Source organism: Rhinatrema bivittatum, chromosome 6 (genome assembly GCF_901001135.1).
Source record: "Rhinatrema bivittatum chromosome 6, aRhiBiv1.1, whole genome shotgun sequence".
Lineage (NCBI taxonomy): Eukaryota > Metazoa > Chordata > Amphibia > Gymnophiona > Rhinatrematidae > Rhinatrema > Rhinatrema bivittatum.
In genome coordinates, this window is record NC_042620.1 from 110,308,915 (window position 1) to 110,324,418 (window position 15,504).

The 15,504-nt window shown below is 44.2% G+C and overlaps 2 protein-coding genes across 9 annotated transcripts in view; one reads left to right on the top strand and one right to left on the bottom strand.

Annotated features, from left to right (window-relative positions):
• The window catches only part of METTL8 (methyltransferase like 8), a 128,483-nt gene extending 115,370 nt beyond the window's left edge, over positions 1-13,113 (bottom strand). For 3 of the 5 annotated variants that reach the window (XM_029605769.1, XM_029605766.1, XM_029605762.1), the window contains exon 1: positions 12,942-13,113. The gene's annotated coding sequence lies outside the window, so the exon portion shown is untranslated. Of the gene's footprint in view, positions 1-7,858; positions 7,936-12,941 lie in introns of all 5 variants that reach the window. The other 2 variants (XM_029605767.1, XM_029605768.1) reach the window with 2 other exon arrangements.
• Positions 13,114-13,163: 50 nt separating this feature from the next.
• Positions 13,164-15,504, top strand: part of DCAF17 (DDB1 and CUL4 associated factor 17) — a 155,914-nt gene continuing 153,573 nt past the window's right edge. For 3 of the 4 annotated variants that reach the window (XM_029605757.1, XM_029605759.1, XM_029605760.1), the window contains exons 1-2: positions 13,164-13,316; positions 14,809-15,103. In XM_029605757.1, coding sequence (XP_029461617.1) covers positions 14,933-15,103 — 171 coding nt within the window. In that variant the 5' untranslated portion in view covers positions 13,164-13,316; positions 14,809-14,932. The remainder of the gene's footprint in view (positions 13,317-14,808; positions 15,104-15,504) is intronic. The other variant, XM_029605758.1, reaches the window with a different exon arrangement.

The following is a 15,504-nucleotide window of genomic DNA, read 5'->3' on the forward strand; positions in this document are numbered from 1 at the left end:
GCTCCTCCTCCTTCCGACACGCGGCTGATGCTCCTCCCCCTTCCTGCCCGCGTGGCTCCGGCAACATTTTTCTTCCGGGGCCGCGGGGGCAGGAAGGAGGAGGAGTTTTTGCAGGCTTAGAGCGACCGTTTTTTCAGGCCGTGGTGACGTGAGGTCCTCCACGGCCCTGCCGATCTTCGGCGGCCCTATGAGCCTTCTTATCGGCTACCAGCGGCTCGGCGCCCCCTAATGCTAGGCGCCCTAGGCGATCGCCTAGTTCGCCTAGTGCTTCCACCGGCCCTGCTTGCGCGTTGGGAACAGAGTGTCAATCAAGGTCTTTGTGTAACTGCGATTCTTCAGGCTGGGCCTCTCAAGAGTCAGACCGTAAGAGAGAATCAAGACGGACGGACGTGGAGCATCGGGCCCTGCCGGATAAGATCCCTGTGTGGAGGTAGGTATAGAGGGTTTCCCGCAAGTACATGGCTCTTTGAGAAAACATACCCATCATAAGAAGTAGGATCATCATCATCACTCTATTTAATGTTTGCAAATCATACTTTATTTCCCCTCCTCTTTAATTAATTCTCCCTCTATTTTTTATCAATCTACTCTCTATTTATCACAATGTAACTTTTTCTTTTTTAATTTGTTATATGTAAACCGATGTGATGACTTAAGTTGAATGTCGGAATATAAAAAATAAATAAATAAATAATGTAGTCTTCGCATGTTTGTGTACCATGGTCGTCTTGGTCAATCAGGGGCGACTAGTAAAACTAATCCCCTGTGGTGCTCTATCTTGCGGATGACTCTCGCCCAGTAGTGGTCATGGGAAAGCATACAGTAGGTCTTCCTGTGGTCAGGTTTAGACGACAGCGTCGAGTCCCCAGGATTGTGGTTTTCGTCTGTAACTGAAGAACCTGGGATCTTGGGCATTGAGCCGGGTTGCCAGTAGATCCAAGACTGGGAGGTCCCAGCTATTTACTATCAGTTGGAGGGCTGTGGTCAACGGCGTCCATTCCGCCAGGTCTAGACTCTCTCTGCTGAGGTAGTCTGCTGAGACATTTTCCCGTGAAGTGGGAGACTGATATCCCTTGTAGGTTTATCTCCGGTCATGTCAAGAGAGGGTCTATCTCCAGAGACACCTGCCGGTTCCTCCCTGACGGTTGATGTAAACCACTGTTGTCGCGCTGTCCGACATTATTCTGATGGACTCGCTCCGGAGTCTGTGGCTGAATCACAGGCATGCTAGCTTGACTGCTCGGGATTCCAGGCGGATTATGTTCCATTCCACTTCTTTCTTGTTCCCTTGACCCTGGACCTTCAGTTCCTGACAGTGGGTTCCCCACCCTTGCAGGCTCGCATCCGTGGTGAACAAGATCCGGTTCGGTGGGGATAGACTTATTCCTCTGCTTAGGTGGTCTTCCTGTAGACAACATTGGTGTTGAGCCCGAACCTCTGCTGGTAGTTGGAGTGAATTGAGTAGTCCTGGGACAGTGGGTTCCATCATGACAGTAGGGAGTACTGGAGTGGTCACGTAAGAGGCCTTGCTCACGTAAGATCTCCGGGGTTGGTGCCATGAGGCCAAAGGCTTGAAGGCAATCCCATACCTTGGGGCATGCATTGGTCATCAATTGTCGTGATTATTCCATCAGTTTTCTTCTCCTGGTGGGGGGGGGGGGGGGGGGGAACGACTTTGTTCTGTTTGGTGTTCATGACCCATCTGACCTCCTGCAGTAGGCTTTTGACTCTGCTGGTCACCTGCCTGCTCTCCTCCGAAGATTTTGTCCTGATCAGCCAGTCGTCCAGGTGAGGATGTACCAGGAACCCTTCCTTCTTCAGTGCTGCTGCCACGACCACCATCATTTTGGTGACGGGCCTGGGGGTGGTTACTAGGCCCAAGGGAAGCAGCCGGAACTGGTAATGGTGACTCAGTATCGCAAAGCGCAGGAAGCGCTGGTGATCCTAATGAACTGGGATGTGAAGATAGGCTTCAGAAAGGTCCAGGGAGGTTGTACTGCCATTATAGCAGAGTACAGGGTTTTCTTGGGGAAATGTGGCATCCATAGATGATGGTTGACATTCTTGAGATCCAAGATGGGTCAGAATGACCCTTCCCTTCTTGTGAACGATAAAATAAATGGAATAGCACCCAGTAGTTTGCTGGGGCGTGGGCACCTGGGTTATTACCTTCAGACTGAGTACTCTTGTTAATGTGGTTTCTACTGCCAGTCTCTTGAGTGGGAGTGGCAGGGTGATCTCATAAATTTGTCTCGATGGATGCAGTGGAATTCCAGAGAGTACCCTTCTCGAATGATATTTAGGACCCATTTGTCTGATGTTATCTTGACCCCTCTTTGATAGATGAGGGCAAGCAAACCCTCTATGGCTTCTTCCTGTGGATGGGCCGGTCTCTTCTGATTGTGGGGTATGGCTGGACCCTGTTCCCCGGTCCTGCTCCCCTCTTATTGTGTCTGCTACGAAAGGACTGGTTCCTTCCGGAGGGGCTGTGATCCTCTGCCATTGGTCCTTCTGGGGGGAGGGATGCTGGGGTCTTTTACCTCTATCTTCCGGTAGTCAGGGCACTGGAGATTCGCCCCATTTGTTGGCTAACTTCTCCAAATCACTCCCAGACACGAGAGATCCTTTAAGGGGATTCTCGTGAGATTTGCTTTAGATGTCGCGTCCGCAGACCAATTTTGTAGCCGTAGTTGTCTTCTGGCTGCTACTACTGAGGCAACGCCTCTGGCTGGAATGCGCATTAGGTCTGAGCTTGCATCAGTGAGGAAGGATGCCGCAGATTCCATCGTCTTTCCGGCCGTATTTGTGTCTCTCGAAAGGAGTAATCAGGCACTTGCTACCAGAGCGCAGCAGGAACAATCTGCAGTGTCATTGCTATTGCGTTGAAGGCCTGCTTAAGGATGGACTCCAATCGCCTGTTCTTCAGTGCCGCTCCTCCCTCAATGGGAATCATTGTTCGCCTTGAGACTGCACAGGCCATAGCGTCCACTTTAGGGAACGCAGGCACTCCTTGGCCGCAGGTTCTAGGGGGTAGGGCTTCCAAGGATCGCCCCCCCCCCCCCCTTTGAAGTAGGCCTCCAGGGCATTCCATTCCAGGTCAGTCAGTTCCTGGATGGTTTCCAACATAAGACTGTAGCATGAGGCCTTACGAGGAGACACCAAGATAGGGTTCCTCTTTGGTTCCGCCATAGGGTCAGTGCCCGGAATGCGCAGCATCTTTGGAGTCTGAGGAACAAGAACTGGTAATTCTTCCTTGTGGAAGAAGTGAAGTATGGTTCCATCCCTGGAGGGATTTCTCCTTCTTCCAGGGAGTCACTCTCCTCACTGAGGTGTCTGGACCCCTAATAGGGAAATTCTTGGTTAGGCGAGGCATGTCTTGAGGCATCCGAATAGTGCCGGGTGGATCTTGTGCTTCTGGCCTGGGTTGAGCCTGGTGCGCAGCAGAGGCTATTCACAGCCGTTTGAAGAATTCCACCCAAGAGGTGTCCTCCTGTGGGGAGGCCGTGCGAGATACGTAGGTCTGGGGATCAATCTTCAGTGGTTTCGGACCCCTCCAACAGTGGTGTCCATTCCCCCTGGTTTCTTCACACCATGAGCAAGGGCAGGACTTCAATTCAGTCTGCGTGGCTCTTATGTTGCAGGCTGTGCAAGAAGAGGGCCTTCTGGCCTTCTTAGATGCCGATGCCATTGAATCTATGTCTAGGCGCACAAGTTTCACTGCGTGCGAGAATTTATGCGCGGCCGTAGTTATGCGCCTGGAGATGCTCGGTGTGCAAGCGGCCAACTTGTGCATGCGGCTTGGTTGTGTACTTGGCTCAGAGTTGTGCGCGCCACTGCGCGTGACTATGGTATGCGCATCAGCCGCCGGAAGATCCTGCACGTACCGCCGAGGGGGAGGGAAGATGGCGCCGACGACCACCACATGTAAGATGCCCCCCCACCCAAGGGTCTCCACGTGTGTGGACCCTTGGACCAGATCGGTGTTTAGCCTAACCAAGGCTGCTCAACCCAATCAGTGTTCCCTCTTTAACTCACTGGAAGCAGAGTCGGTATGGCGTTCCGAGTTTTGGAGACCGGAGACCTGAACATAAAATTTCCTTCTTACCTGGTCTCGTCGCTTACCGCTTGTGTATCAGATGGTCTCCAGCTGCAGGAGGAGAGGGTTTTATCTTCACTGCTGCGCTCGGATGCGCACCCACTGCCTTTCAGCCACTCTGGGGGCTAAGTCCAGCCGGGACCAAGGCACACCTTGGATATCGGAGATCACCTCAGGCATCCCCAACTGGGGGAGGGTCCCTTAGGTTTCACCATAGGAGAGCGGGGCTCAATCTTCTTAAAGGTACATTTCTTTCTTTTTGCTGTAGATTTCTTCTTTTGCTGTAATTGTTAACACTATTCTAGTGTGGAACAGAGTCCACATCTGCTAAGGGAGACAGAGAAATATTGAAGAGCTAAGAATGCTACACGGGTATATGTAGGCTGACGTCAGCTTTGAAATCTGACTCTGTCTCCCATCTGCTGTCAGGAGAGCACAATACCCATTGATCCTGAGTCCATCTGGCTACACGCTAGGAAATCACCCATTTTGTGTGACATTGGATAATGTGAATGGCTATCGGTTAGCTCTACTCTAACAGTTTGCCCACTCTAAGTGAAGCTAGCGCATGCCTGAGGCCCAAGCTTTCCCATTGGCCTTGGAAAGTATAGCATGCGCCTGAACCAATCCATCTTGGGGATCCTTCTTACTCTGATAGTTTACACTCATGGCCAATAGCTGTGAGCGCAGCACAAGCTGCTCCTTAGTGCTAGATGCTGAGAGTACTTTAGCTTCAGTCTGAGTGGTTTTGCATGCATTATTCAAATAATGCACAAAATGGGAACAAATGCATAATGTAGTAATGCAGCCCACAGGCTTGTGCTCAGTCTCTTGCGTGTTGGTCCACATTGCCCCTGCTTGGATTTCATTTCTGGCCTGGTGACAGGATCCTGCAGATGTTGCTGCTGTTTCTCCTTTGTATCCCAGAGCTTTTCCAGGATCCAGCCGGCAGCTGCTGAGCTGTCACTACCGCTGGCTGAATAACAACTGCGAATATGCATGCGTCCCCTCCTCATCCTTCTCCTCCACCACCACCCCCCCCCCCCCCAGGCACCGGTCAGCACTTCTCTCTCACCCTCGCAGGCACTGACAGCCAGTCGTGCACTAACCTGGTCCCCCCTCAGGCCGGACTTTGGCTCATGCCGTCTCACGCACGGGCAGGAGGCAGAGGTGGGGCAGCACGACGGGGGGGGGGGGGGGGGGGGGGACGAAAGGCGTAAGGTTCACCTAGGGCACCTAATACCTTTGTACCGGCCCTGCATATATATACATACATATATATATATCAGTTCCCAAAGGGAATCAGCGCTACAGAAAATACTTGTGAGAACTAGTCAGCAGGGAGGAGGGCAAGCTTTGAGTGAAGTATCCTTAGTGCGGTATCTGTTCCATTGGCAAGACGCTGATCAAGCCCGGGGGTGTCATGCTGTGTTAAGCAGAATAGCAGTAATTTAAGAATTCAGACATGCACATCTTGGGTTGAAGAACAATTTGCACACAGTGTACAGTTGAGTCGCTTCTGGAAGAGGAGAATTCCTTTATTAGTAGCACTCACATTGCACTAGTTTGAAAATAGACTTTTACCTTTCACTTCATCAGTGGTTCCATACAAAGTGAGTTTTTTCAAGTTAGATAGTAGAGGCTTCAATTGTACAGACTTGTCTTACTTTGAACACTGACCAAACTCCCCCTGAAGAAGCCAATAGGTGAAATGATGATCTTTGTCGGGGGGTCTTCAAGTTTGAATTTTTACAATGCTTCTGTGATTTCAATACGGATGATTTTTGTGAAGAAGTTTAACTCAACCTCAAAGATATAGGTTCAGCTGAGCCGCTAAACAGTATACACATATTTATTATTATGTTGTTATAAGTATGAGTGTGGTGTGCGTGTATATTCTATGGCAAGATGTATGTACCGTATTTTTTGCTCCAAAAGATGCACTTTTTTCCCCCCAAAGTGGGGGGAAAATGTCTGTGCGTCTTATGGAGCGAATATAAAAAAATAATAATAATTATCTACAAACCCCACCCTCCTGACCCCCCACCAAGACTTGCCAAAATTCCCTGGTGGTCCAGTGGGGGTCCGGGAGCGATCTCCTGCTCTTGGGCCGTCGGCTGCCAATAATCAAAATGGCGCCGGGGGCCCTTTGCCCTTACTATGTCACAGGGACTACCGGTGCCATTGGTCGGCCCCTGTCACATGGTAGGAGCAATGGTCGGCCGACCCTGTCACATGGGAATAGAACCGGTTTAGCACACCATTTTTTGTTTTTCCCCCTCTGAATCCTAAATGCGTCTTATGGTCAGGTGCGTCTTATGGAGTGAAAAATACAGTATATTCAAAGTTGAAAAATTATGTAAAATTCAAAAACAAGTTTTTGAGTACATGTAATCATTTTTAAGTGTGCATTTTTATACATATATATTTGTAATAAAGATTAAAATGTGTTCTCTATATTTGTTCTCACAAGTATTTCTGTAGTGCTGATTCCCTTTGGGAATTAAGATAATTACATATGTACAGTACTACTCATTGTTAGCATAGCTGTTTGGTATCTCTTTGTACTATATATATATATATGTGTGTGTGTGTGTGTATATATATATATATATACATATATGTGTATATATATGTGTATGTGTATATATATATATATATATATATATATATACATACATATACACACACACATATACATACATATATAGAGAGATATATATATACACACACACATATAAATCAAAGCACTCAAAAAGCCACGAAAAGCTTTAATAGTCAATAGGCATACAATAACAGGTTGTATAAAGATAAGAAACCTTACATTACATTATTAACAAGATTAAGAGGGAAATTTTATAACAGCTTGTATAGCAGTAAAGTCTGCGAGTAAGTTTGCTTTGAAAATTCTCGGGTACTTGACAGAGTACATGCACATATTTCCTTGCACAAACTTACACCTGCTCCAAGCAGGGGCAATGTGTTCAGGGTAACTCACGTGCATGTCTTTTAAAATCCAACAATATGGGCATAAATTGCAACTTCAACTCAGTGTACATAAAAGTACATGCAAAATCAAGTTATGCACATATTTTTATGCACACTAACTCCTGACTGATTTTCAAAATGCCACGTCCATGCATAAAATCAGGGTTTTATGCACGTAAGTGATTTTGAAAAATCTATCCCTAAAAGTTGAAATAGAAAGTCTACAAATTCATCCTCACATCTATGCTTTAGTTCGTTTCCATATTTACTTCTTAATCAAAGACAAATTCAAAATTCCCAAATACTGTGCAAACAGTGCTCTCATTACTTCAACCCAAGAGACCAAACTTATCTAATGAACATTGTGCCTCAAACCTGAGGTCAATAGAATTCTTACTTTTGGGACACTGGCCCTTTAGGATCCCTGCCTCTGTGGCAGCTCAGGATTTTTTTTGGCAGTATTTGCCTGGACATATACTCACTATCTAATACTTTTAATCCTGGCAAAACAGCTTCTCTCTTTTATGAGCTCTAATGGGATTCCCCATCCTCTTTCTGGTTTCTTCGCTGTTGACTCGGTCCCTCTCCAGCTCTAACTCTGAGAAATGCTTTACTATAAATTGTTTAATATTCATAAAATTAATTTCTCTCTTATTTCTGATGGCTGCTTTTGCCTGCATCAAGCTTCTTCTCCCAGCTGGATTACTGCAATAAGCTTCTCGCTGGTCTCCCAAATCTTACAAAACTCTGCTGCTAGACTACTCCATTACCTACCATATCATTGCTCTATTCCACTGTCTTCTCTGACTCTCCATTCAATACAGGAATCCATTCAAACTTTTAACATTCAGCTAGAATAAAAAGTGTGGCCACTGTTTTAGTTCACTGGCATAAACAGAAATACATACAACAAATAGGTGAACTTAGAACCTAATGCCTAGCTTGTTCTACACTGACCAGATGCAGTGGATATAGGCCTTAAAAGTTAGTCACAAATATATTTAGTTCAGTAATATATTACATATGATTTATTTTTTGACCTTTACTTCTAATATTATCCTAGAAATGCATTCACGACTTAACTCTTGACTATCTTTTCTCTCTTCTTCTCCACTACTGATCTCCTTGGTCCCTTTACTCCCACTCATATCCTCTTCGCTGTGTCCCCCATACCAAGCAAGCTACCTCTTGTTTCTGGGCTCACCACTAAATTAATGCAATTAAAAAAAAAAAAAAAAAGCTAAAACAACAACAACAACAAAAAATAATAATAATAAGCAGGCACTTTGACTAATGTCGACAAATGAACAAAATACCAAGGTGTATAACCTCAAAATTATACTATGTATAAGAAAGTGGTATCAGAACTTAAAACATGCTATATATAATAATCTGCTGTTTTATGTCCACAATGGGCTGTAAACAAAAACATAAATGGATACGACCAGCGTTTCGGCAATATGTTAATTTCATCAGGGTTTGCATCAAATATAACTCTAAAGACAAAACAGAAACCACAATTATTAATAAAACTGTGTAAAAAAAACCTAAATATTTATATATAATAAAAAAAATCTACCTTAATTTGGGTTGCATGGCAGTTTCAACATGGGGGAACACTTTCAAAAAACGTTCCCAACTCTTAAGCTATTTAAAGACCTATTGGCTAACCCCAGGAACCAACAGGAACCTTCATGTAAAACAAAATCCGGACATCAAAATTCCAGCATTTGTCAACAGCTGTCAATCAAACCAAAACAAAACTTCAAACAAATACAGAACAATCTATTTCTTTCTTAAAACCTCCTGGTTGAACCGTATGTAGTTTATAAATCCATTTTTATTCTTGGTTAATCTGAGTCTGTAAAACCTCCTGGAGCACTTGTAAAGCCCCATCCTGAGATATATTAGTGTATAAAAAAAACCTATCTATTATAACCAAACATAAATTGTCAAAAGAACAGTATATTTCTTCAAAACATCCATAATATCTGAAAAGTCGTGAATGTAAAATGGCAAAAGTGGAACAAATAGCGGCAAAAATGTATCAAAACAAAACTGAGAGGTTCCAAAAGCAATCCCTTTGGTGAAATAATAGGGAAGCTTGGGAGATTATGTAAAGTCTTATGAATTTTGGAAGAGTACACATCATCAGTGTAATAGGTTGAACAAACTGTGGAACAACAATGGTAAATAAAACTCTCTATCAGAGTTGACTTTCTTATATATAATGTAATTTTGATGTTATACACCTTAATATTTTGTTCATTTGAAAAAAAAAATTTTGATGTTACCTAGGTCTACAGAGGATAAAGCATGTGTGATGATAGGCGTCAGTGCGAGTCCTTTATGCTGTGGCTTAGTTGATACAGCCTTGTAGGCGACTCTACGAGGTCTATCCCGACAGCTAGCAAATGTGCCCTGATGCGGGAAAGGCTGGAGCTTTGCCTATACCAGCAGCCTCCCTCACAGGTTGAGTCCTTGGGTCCTGGTGGCTGGCACATCTTAAATGAGTCCCAAGGATGGTATAGAAAACAAGAGAGTCCAAGGGTCCACTGGGGTCAGGACAGGCAGCAGGCTGGAGATACTGGGACATGCCAAGAGTCAGGACAGGTGGCAAGCAAGCATAGTCAGATGCAAGGCAAGAGGTCAGGTCGAGGAAGCAGGCAAAAGTGGTCGGGTCCAGGTGGCAGGCAAATGTAGTCAAGTCCAAAGCAAGAAGTCATTATCAGGAAGTCAGGCCAAGGATGGATGAAGACACAGAAGAGACACTGGACGAGACAGGCAGGGCCAAACAAGGCTGGATGAGACAGGCTGGACAGGAATGCAGGAGCCATGAACCAGGATCACAGGAGCAACACGCACTGCTCTAGGCAGGATGCTCGTGGGAAGTTAGATAAGGCAATGGGGCCGGATGGGATACATTTGAGGGTATTAAGAGAATTGAGAGAAGTTCTAACAGCTTCGCTGGCTGACTTTTTCAATGTTTAAAGTCTGAAATAGTTGCGGAGGACTGGAGACAGGCAGATGTGGTTCAATTTCAGAAAAGTGGAAGTAAGGAGAAGGCTGGGAACTACAAACTGCTTAGTCTGACCTCTGTGAGAAGCAAATTAATGGATTCTCCACTAAAACAGAGGTTAGTGCAATTTTTGGAATCCAATGGATTGCAAGATCCGAGGCAGCATTTACCAGAGGTAGATCTTATGTAAATGTTCTTACGTTCTTAAGTACTCAAACCATAAGAACCTGGCAAAGTGACCAGAGAGTTGGCTCAAGGGAGAGCATTAGATGTAGTGTACTTGGATTTCAGTAGGGCCTTTGACTCAGTTCCACACAGGCAATTTATAAATAAATGGAACGCTCTTGGTATGGGCCCGAAAGTAACTGACTGCATTAGAAAATAGTTGAGTGGGAGGAGACAAAGGGTAGTGGTAAATGGAGTTCACTCTGAGGAGGAGAGGATTACTAGCAGTGAGCCTCAGGGATCAGTCCTTGGACTAGTTCTTTTTTTCTTCATCAATTCCACCTTTCCACTAATGTAGGACCAGTTCTTTTCATCATTTTTATTAGTGACATTGCAGAAGACATGTAGGAAGCTTTTGTCTTTTTGCCAATACCAAAATCTGCAACAGGATAGAAGCCAGGAAGGTGTGGAAAAATAAGGGATCTAGCAAAACTCGAGAAATGGTCTAGGGTCTGGCAACTAAGAGTTAAGAGTTATGCATTTAGGCAGCAAAAACTCAAGGGAGAGGTACAGCATTGAGGGTAAAATTCTTCTAAGCACAAAAGAAAAGCAGGATCTGGTTGTGAATGTATCCAATGATCTTAAGGTGGCCAAACAGGTGGTTAAAGTGATAGCAAAAGCCAGGAAGATGCTTGGCTGCATAAGGACAGGAATGGTAATCAGAAAAAGGGAGGTGATATTGCCCCTGTATAGGTCCCTGGTGAGACCATATTTGGAATAATGTATTCTGTTCAGGAGACTGTACCTTCAAAAGGATATAAATCGGTTGGAGTCTGTCTAGAGGATGGGTTACTAAAATCATCAGTGGTCTTCGTTCTAAAGTATATGAGGACAGACAAAGATTTAAACCCATATACCTTAGAGGAAAGGCAAGTTGATCCATCAGGTCCAGAGGACACGTATAAAATAGCAGGTAGCAAAGCACTGCACAGAGCGGCAGTAGCCACAGAGGCATTCACGGAGCGGGATGCCAGTGGCCAGTGGTAGGTGTTCCACCTTCATGGAGCAGAAGGATGGAGGGCTGTCATCTTTCAATTAAATTTAAAAAAACCCAAAAAAACAGGGATATGGGATCCATCAGGTCTGGAGGACGCATATAAAGAGCAGGTAGTAAAACACTGCATGGAGCGGCAGTAGCCACAGAGGCATTCACGGAGCGGGATGCCAGTGGCCAGTGGTAGGTGTCCACCTTCACGGAGCGGAAGGATGAAGGGCAGCCATCTCCCAATTAAAAAAAAAAAGAAGAAAAAAACAGGGATGGGTTCATGGGCTATAGGTATTACCAATTATTAGGCTTTTCAATATTTGATGATAGTTAATGTGACTTTCAAGGCATACTTCACTTTCAATGCATATCCAGCATAGCTCCCTGCTTCAACAACAGGGGAGAAGAAAAACTAATACTTCACACATATCCAGCATTGCCCTCTGCTTCATGGCAGAGAGCTATGCTGCCGCTTACCCAACTAATCAAACTTAATATTTCACTTGGAAGCAGCTCCATCACTGCTCTCTACATTAATAGTGGGGGTGAAAGGGAATTAGAACATAAGGTTACTAAGAGCCAAGAGAAACAGATAAGTATGAGAAAAAATAAGTGTGAAGCTTGCTGGGCAGACTGGATGGACCGACTGGTCTTCTTCTGCCGTCATTTCTATGTTTCTATATGTTTCTATGATAAGAGACATTTAAATACCTCCAAGGCTTCCATGCGTAGGAGGTGAGCCTCTTTCAACAGAAAGGAGGCTCTAACAAGGAGGGATTTGGGGATGAGGGTGCAAGTTCACAGTCTCAGGAGTAATCTTAGGAAATATTTCTTTACAGAGAGAGTTGTGGATACATGGAATAGCCTCCCAATGGAGATGGTGGAGAAAAAAAAACTGTATCTGAATGCAAGAAAGCATGTGATACATACAGGGGATCTCTGAGAGCCTGATTGTAAAGTTGGATTAGTTGAGCAGATTAGATAGAAACAGGATAGGAGAAAAAGACTATATGTATTATGTAAACACACCATGTTTATATATGTTGAAATAGATCATCAAAAACAAAATAATTATTGAAAATACCATGTATAAGCCATTATTTTGTCTTTTGAAGATCGAGTTGTTTTTGGGCTTAAAGTCCTCCTTTCCCCAATTTAGTTTCCTTTGGGCTACAAAATCTGTTTAAAATCTGGCAACACTGGAAATATAGCAAGTTGGTTACATCCAAGTCAATTAAAGTCTTCTGCTCTACTGTCGCACACTGCTATAGTGACTCAGGGAGACAAAATTCTTACATTTGTAGTTTTTGGCTTCATTCATCCTATATCGTAGGATAGGTTCAATTTTAATGCATAACTATGATAACTTTAACAGTCCTTAGTTGACAGCAGGAGGAGGCTGGGGGAGCATGACGTCATCTAGCCTGTCAAATTCCCCCAGTTATGGTCCTTGCCATATTCCATAAAAGGCGGGAAATCCAGAATGAATAAATGAAATGAAAGGACAGAGGGATACACGAAAACTTCTTCGACCTAAACTCTCGCCAGCATTGGCAAGCTAAACAGCTAACGCAGACAGTCTGCCGGGGCAATAACATTGCGGCCGCGAGTATGCCCGATAAACATACCTGCAGCTGCAGTTCCCTCGCACCAGCATTCTTTCAATTTTTTTTTTTTAATCTACCGCTTGCAGAAAACGGGAACAAAAATCGGCAATCCGCTAAGGAAAGCAATTAAACCAGACCGACCTAATCTCCCTCAGTAGTCTGACTTCGGAACTTCAGATAGGCGCGCGCACTCTGGAGGAGGCGGGTGCTGCATAGCCCAGCCAATCAGAGGACGGCTGGGTGCAGGATATCCGGTTAAGCGCGGAAAGGAGGCTTTGTCTGGTAGCACTGAGAAATCGAGGGTGCTGTATTTGATTGGAGTGACAATGGACATGGCGGCGTTGCTACCACTCGGGAGGAAAACAATAGTCGCTTCTGCTACTACTATCGCAGTCGGTAATTTAGTATACACGGCTGGGGCTTCGGCAGTTTGCTAGTAAATAAAAGCGAATATAACTATATAGAAGCTGACACTGAAAATATCTCCCGAGGAAACTACTGATTTAAACACAGCTCGTATTGGGACAAGACTGACTTCATTTTTTTTCTCTATTTATGTCAATTGAGTTTAGAATATAGAGGCCAGGTTGGTTTAGAACACTATCGTGTTCGCCACCCTGTCTAAATCAGAATAGATGGTGGTACTCGTTATACCTTGTTATTCACACATTCCTTATGGTATTTATTAATACTTTGCCCTGAGTGGTTTGAGTTTTTTTCAGTGGCCATCAGCGATTTTTAACTCTTTTTTTTTTTTTTTTTAAATGTAAACTTATGTATTGGTTTTAATGTTTATATTCAGTGTTTATTGTAGTATGACTGAGATGCTATAACAGCATATTTTTTTATTTATAACATTGTTTATACCATTCTTTCATACTATTCTTTATAAATAAAATTTGTACATTTTTTTTCTAAATATCTCCTGAATTGTTCAATTTATAGCAATCCAGTTTTCAGAATACCTATATCTAGATTAAACTGAAAAATTTTCAAACCTATCTAACCTAAAATAGAAGAAAATATATGTACAAATCACGTTTTCATTCAGCAGATCTGCCCAGCTTGCCTGACATCCGTGAACTTCTTCCTTATCAATTAGTAAATTTTTGGACTTCAGTATTCTGAAACCAAGAACGATTTATGCATGAAAGGTCTAATGTAACCTTCACTCTAGTTCAGACCTTGACTCATTTTCTTTAGATCTAGGAGCCAGCCAAAAAAAACTTCACTTGCCAGGGGATGGGGAGGATTCTGTTGTGTCGTGCTGGCAGGAATGCACAATCAGTGGCTCATCTCCCACCCAAAACTAGTCCTCTGGCAGTAGCTTGCTGGTGCTCTTCTGGTAGTTGTGGCTTCAGTTTAACCTAATGCCGCAGCCCTGGTTCCCACTTGCGCCCCGGCCATCCCCAAGGACAAGGGTTTGCTTGAGCCCATGTAAGCAATGAAGCCCTGCTTTAGTTCCAGAGTAGGGCAGACCCTTGGTAAGGGACATGGAGTTAGCAAGGATGATTCAAACCCTCACCTATGTTCCTCCCCCCCCACCCCTCCAGAGATATTAAAGAACAGGAGGGAGAGGGCAGCGTTTTTCTTCTGTTCTGGTACCGATGTCTCTGCATGGGCCATTGCAGTTCCTGCCTCCATGAGGACCAGGAAATATTAGATGTTTGGGAAGGGGAGTGGAAGTGCAAAGTCCTGACTGGCTCTGCCTATCCCCCTTCCCCTCCTCCAAGAATGGGCTTGCACAGTGTTTGGACCAGATATAAATCAATTTTACAATCTTTTTTTTCTTAGAGAAAACACTTGCATGACTTGCTCTGCAGTTCTATTTTTCTTGTTTGTCATTACAAATGCTATGTTGTGATAGTTTCTCCTGTTTACTTTCCAGGGATGAGAAGTGATCCTGTGACTTCTTTCATTACAGTGGTTCATGTGTGATGGACACAACCATTTGATTTCTTTTGGTATAGTTGCCAAACAGTGGGTAGCTCTTTTATACACTCGCAGCAGAGATGAACTTGGATTCAAATCTATTGGCAAAAAGGACAACGGAAAGAATGTGTTCTAGACAGAGGAGCAATATTTGTTGTTTTCTCACCATAAGGTCTTATGGGTGTTCTGTAAATTGTGCTGGTGCTATTCACAGAAGAAACATGAGCTTCCTCAGAAAACTGGTTTGTCAGGTAATTTATGTTGCTACTTACACCTAAGCATGAAGAGCCTGATTCTTGCAGGGTGCAATAATTTATTTATTGAACTATTCAGTAGAAATAAAAATATTCACCTTCAGAGTTGAAAATATAGATGGTGTATCTGGGGTTTGCATGGCTTTGTTTCCCCATTGAGAGTATGGTGCAAACTAATAATATCATGTACATTAAGAAAAGAGCTTTCCTTCATTGCTTCTGACCATCTCTGGCTTTTCAAAATGGCCGCAGGTCAAACCATGGGCATGTGCCATTATATTGTATGGCAGAAGTTGCTGTACAACATAATAGTACTGGCCTCGTGACCAGTGGCCATTTTGAAGAGCTGGAGAACTGGGATAGGAATGATGGGGGGTGGCTCCTGCTGCAGAAAGACC